The 13168-nt window shown below is 45.4% G+C and overlaps 4 protein-coding genes across 5 annotated transcripts; 2 read left to right on the plus strand and 2 right to left on the minus strand.

Annotated features, from left to right (window-relative positions):
- Positions 1-196: 196 nt before the first annotated feature.
- LOC128726161 (eukaryotic translation elongation factor 2) lies at positions 197-6496 on the plus strand. 2 transcript variants are annotated; one of them, XM_053819952.1, is made up of 10 exons: positions 197-269; positions 1529-1743; positions 1822-3656; positions 3750-4056; positions 4336-5214; positions 5281-5330; positions 5551-5592; positions 5797-5859; positions 6064-6114; positions 6312-6496. In XM_053819952.1, exons 1-5 carry the CDS (start codon positions 267-269, stop codon positions 4508-4510), a joined length of 2535 nt encoding a protein of 844 aa, XP_053675927.1. In that variant the 5' UTR covers positions 197-266; the 3' UTR covers positions 4511-5214; positions 5281-5330; positions 5551-5592; positions 5797-5859; positions 6064-6114; positions 6312-6496. The 2 variants fall into 2 exon arrangements, with proteins under 2 accessions (XP_053675927.1, XP_053675928.1); XM_053819953.1 differs by lacking the exon at positions 197-269 and adding an exon at positions 722-909.
- A 132-nt stretch (positions 6497-6628) lies between these two features.
- Positions 6629-8260, minus strand: LOC128725366 (stomatin-like protein 2, mitochondrial). The gene is made up of 3 exons (XM_053819107.1): positions 8129-8260; positions 7961-8065; positions 6629-7888 (listed from the first exon to the last, which is right to left on the minus strand). The coding sequence occupies exons 1-3, from the start codon at positions 8201-8203 to the stop codon at positions 6902-6904; spliced, it is 1167 nt and encodes a 388-aa protein (XP_053675082.1). The 5' UTR covers positions 8204-8260; the 3' UTR covers positions 6629-6901.
- A 336-nt stretch (positions 8261-8596) lies between these two features.
- LOC128723288 (pre-rRNA-processing protein TSR1 homolog) lies at positions 8597-11358 on the plus strand. The gene is made up of 4 exons (XM_053817011.1): positions 8597-8761; positions 8831-9101; positions 9170-9909; positions 9993-11358. The coding sequence occupies exons 1-4, from the start codon at positions 8656-8658 to the stop codon at positions 11318-11320; spliced, it is 2445 nt and encodes an 814-aa protein (XP_053672986.1). The 5' UTR covers positions 8597-8655; the 3' UTR covers positions 11321-11358.
- A 359-nt stretch (positions 11359-11717) lies between these two features.
- Positions 11718-12978, minus strand: LOC128726095 (probable serine hydrolase). Its single transcript, XM_053819884.1, has 2 exons — positions 12928-12978; positions 11718-12846 (listed from the first exon to the last, which is right to left on the minus strand). Exons 1-2 carry the CDS (start codon positions 12976-12978, stop codon positions 11926-11928), a joined length of 972 nt encoding a protein of 323 aa, XP_053675859.1. The 3' UTR covers positions 11718-11925.
- Positions 12979-13168: the final 190 nt, after the last annotated feature.

Here is a 13168-nt window from a genome sequence, read left to right on the forward strand (position 1 = left end):
TACATTTAAATCCTTAGTACAAATGATCATAATATAAGACGATTTATTCCATTTCAATTTATAGTTAAATATGATATGGTGTTAACGAGTTGCTGTCAAAAAGGCTGTCTGACTAACAGCCTCCTAGCGTGGAATGTCAACGGATCTCGCAGGAAACTGACGTCCGTCCGGAAATTGACAACGTCGATCTCTTTCACTTCTGTGCACGCAATCGGCGTGTTGTTGATTTTCGTGTCGTGTAAAGATCCCGGAGAAAATCCTGCAAGATGGTAAGTTATCGGTTCCAATTACTTTCTTAAAGCATCCTAATGCGTAGTGGATCATCAATTGCATTGAATTTAATGAATAAGCAGCGCGTGTAGATGAAAAATCTAGGATCAAACTTTGCTCGGTCAATTTTGGCTGGTGGCATGCACGGGCTCGATGACATCGTCGTTTTAAGATGTCGGAAGACCAAGTGTTCGAGCGAGACAACAGTCTGTTGTACAAGCGACAATCAGATGAGCGTGAGGTGTCATCTCTTTCTTTTTCCGGCTCAACGTTGATTTCAATTCGAGTTGGTTTTTTATGTTCGGCTCATAGTCAGGGATAATTTCGAGTACCTAGCTCTGCTTGGCTGGGGCTCTCGTTCGTATGTTGGAAGTGCATTGGTGAAGGGTCGATTCGCATACCCACATTGTGTGTGCAGCAACGAAGAAAGTGCTGACAGAGTGTGCTTGTTGGCAACATCTTACAACGGAAGACATTGTGAATAACACGTTTTGCACATTGTTTCCGTCGTCGGTTTTTGTTACTAGGAGAGAAAGCATCGTTGAAAACTCGCTTGTTGCGCCGCGTGCATTGCCGACGGCGCGTAGCCAAGTTTTTCTGCATCTATATTGTTGATCGGACGAAACTCGCTTCAAAATGGTAGGTTTTGGTAAAAAGCTCAAATTTGCATTAGTATTACACTCCTTTCGCCCACCATAATGAAAGAGAGCACAGAGGTGCAATTGCTGCGATTGCTCATGGTTCTGGTACATGTGGTGTGAGAGAATACAACGTTTGGCGATAATATTGGCGGAGACCGAAACGAATAGACCTCATCGGTAGCGTTACAGCTGATTGTGAAATAGTTCTCGCTTCGATCAAAGATGGATTCGTCCTCCATCATCGCGTGAGATAACAACGTGTACCGTGTCTCTACGTGTGGGATTAGCAATGGCGGACTGAGAGAGCGTAGCGCGTGACGTGTACAAACCAGTACACTTGCGCTTACCGTGCATGCATCTGATGCACTCTCGTCCCAGGGGAGAAATGCGTCACAGACACGAGGAATCGGACCGCTTACTGCCATCAAAGCATGAATGGGTTACGACGGCTGACTGGTATGGGATCGATATCGATATTCCTTGTTTACGAGTGTATGCAATCCTGCACTGTCTTGTTTTTCATAGCGTATTTTTTTTTGCATGCTGCAGCTAACTTTAAGTTATGCTTCGATATATTGTCTTACGATTTTCGACATTCTTTTCTTCTTATTCTTTAGGTTAACTTTACCGTCGACGAAATCCGTGGCATGATGGACAAGAAGCGGAACATCCGCAACATGTCCGTCATTGCCCACGTCGATCACGGAAAATCCACCCTGACCGACTCGCTGGTGTCGAAGGCCGGTATCATCGCCGGTGCTAAGGCGGGAGAGACCCGCTTCACCGACACCCGTAAGGATGAGCAGGAGCGTTGCATTACCATCAAGTCGACGTAAGTTAACATTCGCTACAACTGCCTTGGAAATCGTAATGAATGTCAACTAATCGTGCTTCTTCCTACATTCTCTAGTGCGATCTCCATGTTCTTCGAGCTGGAAGACAAGGATCTGGTGTTCATCACGAACCCGGATCAGCGCGACAAGGACTGCAAGGGTTTCTTGATCAATTTGATCGATTCACCCGGACACGTCGATTTCTCGTCGGAAGTGACGGCTGCGCTGCGTGTGACGGACGGTGCTTTGGTGGTGGTAGATTGCGTGTCCGGTGTGTGCGTCCAGACGGAGACGGTGCTGCGTCAGGCTATCGCCGAGCGTATCAAGCCGGTCTTGTTCATGAACAAGATGGACCGTGCTCTGCTGGAGCTGCAGCTGGATCCTGAGGACTTGTACCAGACCTTCCAGCGTATCGTGGAAAACGTGAACGTCATCATTGCCACTTACAACGACGACGGTGGCCCAATGGGTGAGGTGCGCGTCGACCCGTCGCGTGGATCGGTCGGTTTCGGTTCCGGTCTGCACGGTTGGGCGTTCACGCTCAAGCAGTTCGCCGAAATGTACTCGGCCATGTTCAAGATTGACGTTGTGAAGCTAATGAACCGTCTGTGGGGAGAGAACTTCTTCAACTCGAAGACCAAGAAGTGGGCCAAGACGAAGGACGACGACAACAAGCGGTCTTTCGTCATGTACATTTTGGATCCCATCTACAAGGTGTTCGATGCGATCATGAACTACAAGGCCGACGAAATCCCGAAGCTGCTTGAGAAGATCAAGGTAACCCTGAAGCACGAGGACAAGGACAAGGATGGCAAGGGTCTGCTGAAGGTGGTGATGCGCACGTGGCTGCCGGCCGGAGAGGCGCTGCTTCAGATGATTGCCATTCATCTGCCGTCGCCAGTCGTCGCCCAGAAGTACCGTATGGAGATGTTGTACGAGGGACCGCACGATGATGAAGCCGCTGTGGCCGTAAAGAACTGCGATCCCGAGGGACCGCTGATGATGTACGTGTCGAAGATGGTCCCGACTTCGGACAAGGGTCGTTTCTACGCTTTCGGTCGTGTGTTCGCCGGTAAGGTAGCAACTGGCCAGAAGTGCCGCATCATGGGTCCGAACTTCACCCCCGGTAAGAAGGAGGATCTGTACGAGAAGGCCATCCAGCGTACGATTTTGATGATGGGCCGTTACGTCGAGGCCATCGAGGATGTACCTTGCGGTAACATTTGCGGTCTGGTTGGTGTCGATCAGTTCCTGGTTAAGACCGGTACGATCTCCACGTTCAAGGATGCGCACAACATGAAGGTGATGAAGTTCTCCGTATCGCCGGTTGTGCGCGTTGCCGTTGAACCGAAGAATCCGGCTGATCTGCCCAAGCTGGTGGAAGGTCTGAAGCGTCTGGCTAAGTCCGATCCCATGGTGCAGTGTATCATCGAGGAATCGGGTGAGCACATCATCGCTGGTGCTGGTGAGTTGCATCTGGAGATCTGTCTTAAGGATCTGGAAGAGGATCACGCCTGTATTCCTCTGAAGAAGTCCGATCCCGTCGTCTCCTACCGTGAAACGGTTTCGGAAGAGTCCGACCAGATGTGTCTGTCCAAGTCGCCGAACAAGCACAACCGTCTGTTCATGAAGGCTGTGCCGATGCCGGATGGTCTGCCCGATGACATCGACAAGGGTGATGTGAATGCTCGTGATGAGTTCAAGCAGCGCGCACGTTACTTGGCTGAAAAGTACGACTACGACGTGACAGAAGCCCGTAAGATTTGGTGCTTCGGTCCGGACGGTACTGGCCCGAACATCGTGGTTGACTGCACCAAGGGTGTGCAGTACCTGAACGAAATCAAGGACTCCGTCGTAGCCGGCTTCCAGTGGGCGTCGAAGGAGGGTGTCCTTGCTGAGGAGAACATGCGAGGTAAGAATTTGTTCAAAGAATAGAGAGCCTCAATAATCGGATTAATTTGGGAGTAATTTTATCTAAATAAAATTCATTATTTTTTTCGTACAGGTGTTCGGTTCAACATCTACGATGTGACGCTGCACGCTGACGCCATCCATCGCGGTGGTGGCCAGATCATTCCTACTGCACGTCGTGTGCTGTACGCGTCGTACATCACGGCCTCGCCGCGCATCATGGAGCCGGTCTATCTGTGCGAGATCCAGTGTCCCGAGAACGCTGTCGGAGGTATCTACGGTGTGCTGAACAGACGTCGTGGCCACGTGTTTGAGGAGTCGCAGGTCACCGGTACTCCTATGTTCGTTGTCAAGGCTTACCTGCCTGTCAATGAGTCGTTCGGCTTCACCGCTGATCTGAGGTAAGTCGATCGAAGATTGTGTTTTCATTATTACTTGCAAGATTCACTTTTCCACTTGATTTGGTTACGCTGACATTTCTCCCCAATGAGTAGCCTACGGTGGAACTTGCTAAAGCAATGAACACCCTTTTGTGTTAGTTGCCATTAAACATTGTTGTCTCCAAAAAGTGGAACTGCAATACCTGTCGTGCAATACAAAGCATACGTCCTTTTGCTTTCCACCACATGCTTTCCTTGCGATCATGTGTCGTTTCATGAAAACATTTCTTTTTCAACTAGATCCAACACTGGAGGACAGGCCTTCCCTCAGTGTGTGTTTGACCACTGGCAGATCCTGCCGGGAGACCCATGCGAAACCAGCAGCAAACCCTTCCAGATTATTCAGGACATCCGCAAGCGTAAGGGTCTGAAGGAAGGCCTGCCAGATCTGTCGCAGTATTTGGACAAATTGTAAATGCTTGCGCAGCAATAGCGGCAAGCAGCCACCAACCTTTATGATATACCAAGTACATTTATAAAGAAAACAGCAGCGACAGTGAAGTCAACCGCAGCAGAAGCAGCAACAAAACAACATTAACGTACATGCAAATTCAAATCAGACACTAACGCAAGCATAGCGGCATGATGATTTAATTTTTAAACCGAGCAGAACTAGCACTGAAACTGACATCTCGCGAAAACAGTGTGCTGATTAAATTGATGACGATTATGTGAAAAAAGTATCATGCTTCTCGATTGAAGATGGTTAAGATGGAAAAGAAACATCAAATAGAGGATTTGACGCCGCTGTGTTACAAACAGTGGAATAACGTCGCGTAAAACAATTGCTTGCTTTTACCTAATTTATATGATTACCTGGAAAAACGGGCAAACACAACGACCAGTTGACAAATTCACTATTTTGTTTGTGTTCCAGTAATGCTCATTTCATATTTTCGTTTTCTATCAATAATGAACAAAAGATAAAAAAAACAAGTTGTGTTGTTTTTCCACTCTTCGTTGTGGGACTGGGATCGAGAGAGTCCGCTTTCTAGAGGAATAGGGATGAGATGGGAGGGGGTATTTGTGCATCTTTTTCAGATCTCTGCATTTCATCATCAATAGAACAGCGTTAAAGTGTATGAAGGCTGTAACTTTTGGAGAGCAACATTATTTAAGGTAAGTTGTAACTTTTTCATTATCTTAGCGAAATATTAAATCACTGATCAAATGTGTTTTTCTCAGGTGACGTGCCAAACAATGAAGAGACAACAGTGGATTAAGCTAACTAAACGGTACGTATTATAGTATAATATATAGCGATACATTTACGACAAAAGTGACACATCATTCGATAGAAAAATAATGTGATGATAGAATATACGATGATTCGATGATTGATATAATATTCAAGCTCAACAGGACTGATAACATTATGTGCCACAACGATGCTAAAACGTAGTCTATGTTAGAAGAAATATGTAAATTAAACATGTATTGTTGTTTTGATTTCAGAATCTACCTCGGAGCTGGAATATTTCAATTAGGAATTTATTGGTAAGTATCTAAACATCAATATATGATTGGAGCATTATTGAAAAATTGGTTTTATTTGATGTGATGAAATTATATCACGGACCTGTACGTATTATTTCAGTGAACGATTTGTGAAATCTGATCAAATTGAACCAAATATTTCAAACATGCAAATGCAATTGAAAATCTTACTATATCTAACTTTTTGCTTCTTTATAATATTAGGTTTAACTGGGTTTGGCATCTATCTTTGGCATTATTGAGTAGGAAAATCCACATCAACACGTGGTAAGTTTTAATAAATTGCTAAACCTTGGCACACAAGTAACCCTATGGAATCATATGACGATAAAATCTAGAATGATAAAATGATTGGAAAAAAATTGCTCAACAGGACTGATGATGATATTTCATCACATGAGTAGTTGACAATATTCTGGTAAAAACCCCGTGTATTAATTATTATTTTTTCTTTTGTATTTTGTGCATTAGGGACCTTGTGGGGCTCACAACGGAAAGATATCTATTTTCTTGTAGATAAAGGTGAGTTGTTTTCTCTTTATGATGTATTATTCTTATGATGATATGTCACGGACCTGTTCGCATCATATCAGTGAACGATACGTGAATACTGAATCTATAGTACAACCTTTTACAAATGTATTAATTACGTTTGTAATGGGCACATTGGAGTTAGGCTCGCAACAAAAGACTAATGAGAATCCTTTTTAAATTTTCAGGCGGAATGTCGACCGATGGTCCATGGTGTCCATTGTCCAATGGTTCATGGTGTCCATTAATTTCCAACGATACGATTTGAATATTCACTTCGCAAGTTCTACTTACATATAATTTTTATTTCAGTGCATCTTTTTACTTACAATTTCTTACCGATTTATTTGTTGAAAAAAAATTCATCCCACGGAAGGAGTTTTAAATAAATACAAAAATATAAACTCTGACATTTGTCTTTGCATATACTACTACTTACGGGAACATACGTCCGAAACTTTGGGTGAGGTTCTCAAATTAAAGACCTTGCTTTAGTAGTGGATTGTACTCGCGCTAGCGTACGAGAACTTTATTTACAGTTACAATAACCGACTCATGGATTGTAGCATGCATTTCGAAGGCATGTTGTCTTCTTTTACACGTTTCCTCTTTCGGACATTTGACCTAAGCGCGGTACTAAACTGACGGCATTACAAAGTTGCAGAGGATTGCATCAAAGGATACAATTGCATTCTTTTTCCTGCTAAGTAAATGAGCGTGCCTCTTTCTCTAGCAACATGAATTTACGCGTCTGCAGGTTTAGGAAGTGTTACTTTTATTAAGCCGATGATCCCGAACGTGGAGAGCTCCCCGTGTTATCTCCTAGACTGTCCAGTGGTGGCAGTGTATCGAGCTTTAAAATGGTATCGGTTGTATCCCCTCTCTGCCTGTCGTCCACATTTGCATGCTCCGAAGAGCTTCGAGCAAGTGATGATGAATTCGAGAGATTGGTGTAGATTTGCATTGCTTGAGCTACCATGGAGGTCACATCGGAAGCGGTCGACGGCACGATTAGGGTGTTGTTCTGTTTGGCCAGCTTTTCAAACGCCACCACGTACTTCTCCGCCACGCTCAAGGAAGCCGCACTACGTCCATGCTCGTTAGAAAGCGATTCCGCCACTATTTTGAGACTTTTTGCACGGGCGGTCGCCAATGCCATAATTGCAGCGGCCTCACCATTAGCTCTATTGATTTCTTCCTGTTTTTGTGCCTCTGAGGCGAGAATCCGTGACTGTCGCTTGCCCTCAGCTACATTAATTTCTGCCGCTCTGGTACCTTCGGACTCAAGAATTGCGGCACGTTTCCTTCGTTCCGCCTCTACCTGCATCTGCATGGCCTCATGTACTCGTGTCGGCAGCTTAATGTCGCGGATTTCGTACCGAAGACAGGAGATACCCCAAGCTTCGCTGGCCTTATTGATCGATTCTACGATACTAATGTTGAGCGATTCTCGCTCCCTGAATACCTTATCGAGTGACATCTTACCCAACTCGGATCGCATAGTTGTTTGCGCGAGCTGTGTAATGGCAAACTCCGGATCTTCTACACCGTACGAGGCTAGGTAGGGATCGAGAATGCGCAGATATAACACGCCATCGATACTGAGCGTTACGTTATCGGAGGTGATAGCCGATTGCTTGGGAACGTCTATTGCTATTTCCTTCAGACTTTGTACATATTTGACACGATCTACGATGGGCAGAAGCACATTCAGTCCTGGCTCGAGCATGCGGTGGAATTTTCCCATCCTCTCAACGATCCATGCCTGTAAGAACGTAAAAGCAGGCTATCAGTAGGCGATTCAACCAAAGCACATCGTGCACGTGGGTGTCTTTACCTCTTGTTGGGGCACAAACATTATCACCGTGTTGATCGGTGTAGATCGGTAACGAACTTGTGTTGTTTGCAGTGCTGCTAAACTGGGCGAGGATTGCAACAGACCCTGAGAAAGTTACATGAGAATGTGAATACATATTGCATTACCCCGCACGAATGCAGATCTCACCCCACTGCTGTTTAACGTGGCTGCCGCAATCCCGCGCAAGGGCAATCGAGTAATAAACGTGCTGGAACGTATCATGATGGGCCGTATTTTTCCGATGCTTTCGGCTTACGGAATCAAGCAATCGAGGTTTTCCGAATTGATTATAATCATCGGCAATACTTGTGACATTTGAAGGAGTATGTCAACCGGGTGTTCAACGTCAACGGGTGAAGTGTATTTTTTTTAAAGATTTTTTTTTGTCTAAAAATGCACCAAAATAATGATTATAATTGTAATAAAATATCAAAGGCTAAGGGATTTTAACGTATCATGGGGGTATTCTAGTTATTCACTCGACGGTTTGACGGAATTAAACGATCCTTGAGTTGTCTGACGGCAGCTGTCAGCAAGCATTGCAAGAACACCTAACCTTACTCTCTTTGTTATTGTTGGTTTGTGCGGAAAACATGTGCCACGAAGTGTAGTGTCGGAATTTTCCAGTTATTCCGAAGAAAAGTGCGTATTTTCCATTTAACTAACTGTTAACGATGGCCATCGATACCATTCATCGGCCTGGTGCGTTGAAGCAGACTAACAAATTGCATAAGCATGGAAAACATGCTTCGAAACGGGAATTGGAGCGTGTGGCGAAAGGTTCGTATTCTGATGTACGGTCGTCCCACGTGCGGTATCCATTTAATGGTTCAAATTGTATATTTGCAGGAAAAGTGAGCTTGAAATCGCTCACACGTCGACCTAATCGTCAACAATCGCGAGATGAACGACGCCAACAGGCAGTTCAACTTCGCAAAAACAAACGGCAGGAAGCAATTGCATTGAAGCGAGCCATCGGCGGTGCATTGACAGCTCCATTTCTAACCTGCGTGCTGTCTCTGAATGAGATGATCGATCCTAATTCAGCCCTCGCACTCATCGAGGGTAGCGATCCAGAGGCAAGTGTTATGAAGGTTTCAGATCGCGTCCACTACATGAAGTAAGTCATTAAGTGATGATTTGAGTCCTAGCTCGGTGATAACTTCACGTTTGTTCTCATTTCACTAGTTTACCCCGATTCCGTCAACGGTTCTCATTTGTCGTTCCGGAAACCGGTCATGGACGTGAGTTGAATGCCCTGGATGCACTCAAAGTGTGCGATTCTGTAGTACTGCTGCTGACCGCCGTCTCCGGTGATTCGGACGAAGTGATAGATAAGGCAGGTGCTAAGCTGTTGAACATGGCCCTAACCCAAGGCCTACCGACGCCTATGGTCTGCCTAATGGATCTGGCTTCAATAGGTCCTAAGAAAAGAAATCAAATGAGAGCTAACGTACAGAAAGTCGTCTCGAGTGTACTACCAGATGAGAAATTGATGTTACTCGATACAGTGAGCGATGGTTTGAATCTTCTTCGTCGAATCGGAGGTCAAAAACGACGGATTCTCCATAATAGAGCCAATCGACCACATCTGTTGGGGGAAAAAGTTGAATTCTTACCAAACGCTACTGAAGCTATGGGTACACTGAAAGTTACAGGGTTTCTACGTGGTGTACCATTGTCCGTTAATCAATTGGTGCATATTCCTGGCCTGGGTGACTTCCAATTAGAGTCTGTCGCTTCGCCAGCTGACCCGTATCGAATTCGCAAGCTAGAAGATGGCGAAATGTCCAATAGCGATGAACAAAGGGCTCCATTGGTGGCTGACCCGAAACGCCAGACTAACTTGCAGCGGGAGAATATTCCTGATGAGATGGATGCCGAACAGACATGGCCAACGGAAGAGGAAATTGCAGCTTCGCGGTCGGGTGAGTGGTTTGTTTCCAAACATGCTTCAAATATCTGTCTTCGGTTCATCAATTAAAACTAGTGCTCTTATATATTTTCGCAGATAATAAAAAGAAGGTCGTGAAACGTGTACCTAAGGGAATGAGCGATTACCAAGCTACTTGGATTCCTGACATCGAGGAAGTTGACGAAGATGATGATGATGAAGATGATGAGGATGAAGACGAGGATGAACAGTACATGTCCTGTGAGTCGGACTCCGAAAGTAAGGCTGGCGAACGCGCTGGTGATAATGATCAAGAGTCTGACGAAATAAGCTTGTCAGAAGACGGCCCGATCAGTGCCGATCGTTACGACAAGGAAATGGATATGGAAGAGGAGCGAAGCACACTTGCCAAGATTCAGGCAGCGAAGGTAGACGAATATTTTCCCGATGAAATCGACACACCCGCCGATGTCACAGCACAGGAGCGTTTCCACAAATATCGTGGACTGGAATCGTTCCGTACGTCCCCGTGGGATGTAAAGGAAAATCTTCCCTTCGATTATGCCCGAGTGTATCAGTTCCAGAATTTCGATCACACAAAACGCCGCATTATTCGCGAGGCGCAGCAAAAGGAAGGAGACGACGTAGTTATGCCTGGTTGGTACATAAGATTGCATGTTAAGAATGTGTCGCAAGATCTGTGGAACGCCTACACATCCAGTGGAAACGGCGATCAAGTGATCGTATATGGTCTGCTTCCTCACGAACACCAGATGTCAGTAATGAACGTATGCCTGAAGCGTACCTCAAACTCGTCAGTTCCTATTAAATCGAAGGAACGGGTGATCGTTCAGTGCGGTTACCGGCGATTCATCGTTAACCCGATCTATAGCCAGCACACGAACGGGGACAAGCACAAATACGAACGGTTCTTCCGACCGGGCATGACAGTGGTCGCTACTTTCTTTGCTCCGATTCAATTTCCGCAGGCCCCTGTAATATGCTTCCATGAGAATCCTGACACTTCTCTCTCGATGGTTGCTTCTGGTAGCCTGATAACCTGCAACCCAGACCGTGTCGTATTGAAGCGAGTTGTGCTTAGTGGACACCCGTTCAAGATCAATCGCAAATCGGCTACAATTCGGTACATGTTCTTCAATCCGGATGATATTGCGTATTTCAAGCCATGCAAGCTCCGCACTAAGCTGGGACGTGTTGGTCACATCAAGGAATCATTGGGTACACATGGCCATATGAAATGTATTTTCGACAGCCAGCTCAAATCGCACGATACGGCACTGCTATACCTGTACAAGCGCGTCTATCCGAAGTGGACGTACGAGGATTGCATCGTAACCTGTCCGGAGACGGGTGAAGAATCGAGTGCTGCGAAGGGTGAACGCTCAGTAACCTTCAGCGCCAAGGTGGAAATGATGCAGGAGTAAACTGTACCCTATGCAGTTTGAAAAATAAGGTAATGTTATTATATTATTTGAAAATACATAGCATTTGTTCTAATATCGCGTTCCACGTTCACGATTGTTTAACGTGATTTTTTTAATGATTCGTAACATTCGAAAATATTCTAATATTCTCAAAAGAAAATCATTGACCGAAAAATATCTGTTTTCAATTAAATAACAAAAAAATTATCTTGAAATAACCAAAGTTAAACTGGGATTAGTTGTGAAAAACGGTACTTTTATGTCGTATGTTTGTAGTATGTTTCGTAAGTGCAATTGAGAAGGTTGTAGTTTCTGTTTAACTAACCTCTGTTATTATTGTCCATGCGATGTCCATACAATTTATATCGTATATTTTATTTCACTTTTTTCCTTTTTTCAAACGAGCTACCCTCGCACCAAATAAAACAATTTTACAATAAATCTTTACCTTCGCCAATGAAACAATCCGGTGACCTTGCCGGTATGTGTACTATAAATGGTGGATTTGTCCATTTCGTTAGCCTGGTATAATTTAACGAGACCATTTATTTATTGGCTATATGGTGCTTAGGATTGCAATGTGTTAGGGCACACATTCTGGCCGGTCACAATTTGCTAGCTAAGTATTTTTCCTTGGTCCAATGTTTGGTCAAAAAGCTTTGCACTAACGGAGCTACACGTTCCGGGTCAGAAAGATGCACGTGATGTTTTCCTTCCACGTTGGCATGAACGAATTGTTCGTTATGAGTCGTAAGCATATCGATCGTGTCCTGATGATACTGTGGATCCTCGAACAGTGGCGTTTCGGTGGTTTTGAGGTACAAAAATGGCACCCTGATTCGTCGTGCCATTTCCAGATTCAAATCGTGCGACCACACGAGCCCATGATTATGCCGGACACGGGGATCCGTTCGACGGCGAAACAATCCTTTCTGTTCGCTAGACGGTTCTATGGCGCGGTACAACAAAAAGTGGCAAGCTTCCCGGCTGATCGACTCATGAAATCCAGCGTGCATGTGCTGGACGTAGTCGTCGTACTTGAACAACTTTCCCTCGGATGGTGTCTCCAAGTCCGAGGTAAAGTCAAGAGTTTTCGGAAGAGAATCCGCTAGCAGGAACAGAACCATATCCGGATCGAGGATGAATGGTTTTAGTAGATCGAACGAAATTAGCAGGTCCACTCGATCAGGAAAAACACCAGCGAAAACGTAGCTCATGATTGCTCCGATCGAGTGACTCATTAGAGAAATGCGCGACCAGCCGTAGTACTGCATCAGGTGTAATAGCAACCGCAGAGTGTCGAGCGCATTATATGCCACACCCGCCGGTAGATGAGCCGACCGTCCATGTCCCGGTATGTCGATTGCGAGGAAACTCATTTCGCGTGGAAGCAGTGGAATTAGGCGATCGAATGATCCCGCGTTGTCCAGCCACCCGTGCAAACACACGATCGGTCGAATATTTCGTGGACCCCACCATTTGCAGGCCAGCTCCCCAAAAGGCAGGTGAATGCGCTCTTCAAGTACCTTAAATGATGGGAGACACAGTGACTATGCCTAAATGTTTCCTTCTGGGTATGTATGTTTCAAACTACGCAGCATACTTACATTGTGCTCTTCGTCATTCCGTTGAACCATCTGCCGTTTAAGCTCTGCCATGGTTTGTGCGGGAATGCTGCTTACACGATAAACTGCTCATGACACAGTACGGTGTCGCTTCACCGAATGGTTGACCGAGCACCGAGTTCGTCTAACGGAATGTGCGTCGAAATTCGTTGTCAAACAGGCTTTTGTGGCCCATTCAAGGCTTCACGCAGTAGGAAGGAGTACGGTATAGATCGACCGTCTT

This window comes from Anopheles nili, chromosome 3 (genome assembly GCF_943737925.1).
Source record: "Anopheles nili chromosome 3, idAnoNiliSN_F5_01, whole genome shotgun sequence".
In the NCBI taxonomy this organism is placed as follows: Eukaryota; Metazoa; Arthropoda; class Insecta; order Diptera; family Culicidae; genus Anopheles; species Anopheles nili.

Coding starts and splice junctions, on each gene's coding strand:
- LOC128726161 (XM_053819952.1), top strand. Junction 1,744..1,821: donor TGCATTACCATCAAGTCGAC/GTAAGTTAACAT, acceptor TACATTCTCTAG/TGCGATCTCCATGTTCTTCG. Junction 3,657..3,749: donor TGCTGAGGAGAACATGCGAG/GTAAGAATTTGT, acceptor TTTTTCGTACAG/GTGTTCGGTTCAACATCTAC.
- LOC128725366 (XM_053819107.1), bottom strand. CDS start 8,203: ATGATACGTTCCAGCACGTTTATTACTCGATTGCCCTTGCGCGGGATT. Junction 8,066..8,128: donor CCACGTTAAACAGCAGTGGG/GTGAGATCTGCA, acceptor TAACTTTCTCAG/GGTCTGTTGCAATCCTCGCC. Junction 7,889..7,960: donor TGTTTGTGCCCCAACAAGAG/GTAAAGACACCC, acceptor ACGTTCTTACAG/GCATGGATCGTTGAGAGGAT.
- LOC128723288 (XM_053817011.1), top strand. CDS start 8,656: ATGGCCATCGATACCATTCATCGGCCTGGTGCGTTGAAGCAGACTAAC. Junction 8,762..8,830: donor ATTGGAGCGTGTGGCGAAAG/GTTCGTATTCTG, acceptor GTATATTTGCAG/GAAAAGTGAGCTTGAAATCG. Junction 9,910..9,992: donor AATTGCAGCTTCGCGGTCGG/GTGAGTGGTTTG, acceptor ATATTTTCGCAG/ATAATAAAAAGAAGGTCGTG.
- LOC128726095 (XM_053819884.1), bottom strand. CDS start 12,978: ATGGCAGAGCTTAAACGGCAGATGGTTCAACGGAATGACGAAGAGCAC. Junction 12,847..12,927: donor GGAATGACGAAGAGCACAAT/GTAAGTATGCTG, acceptor CCATCATTTAAG/GTACTTGAAGAGCGCATTCA.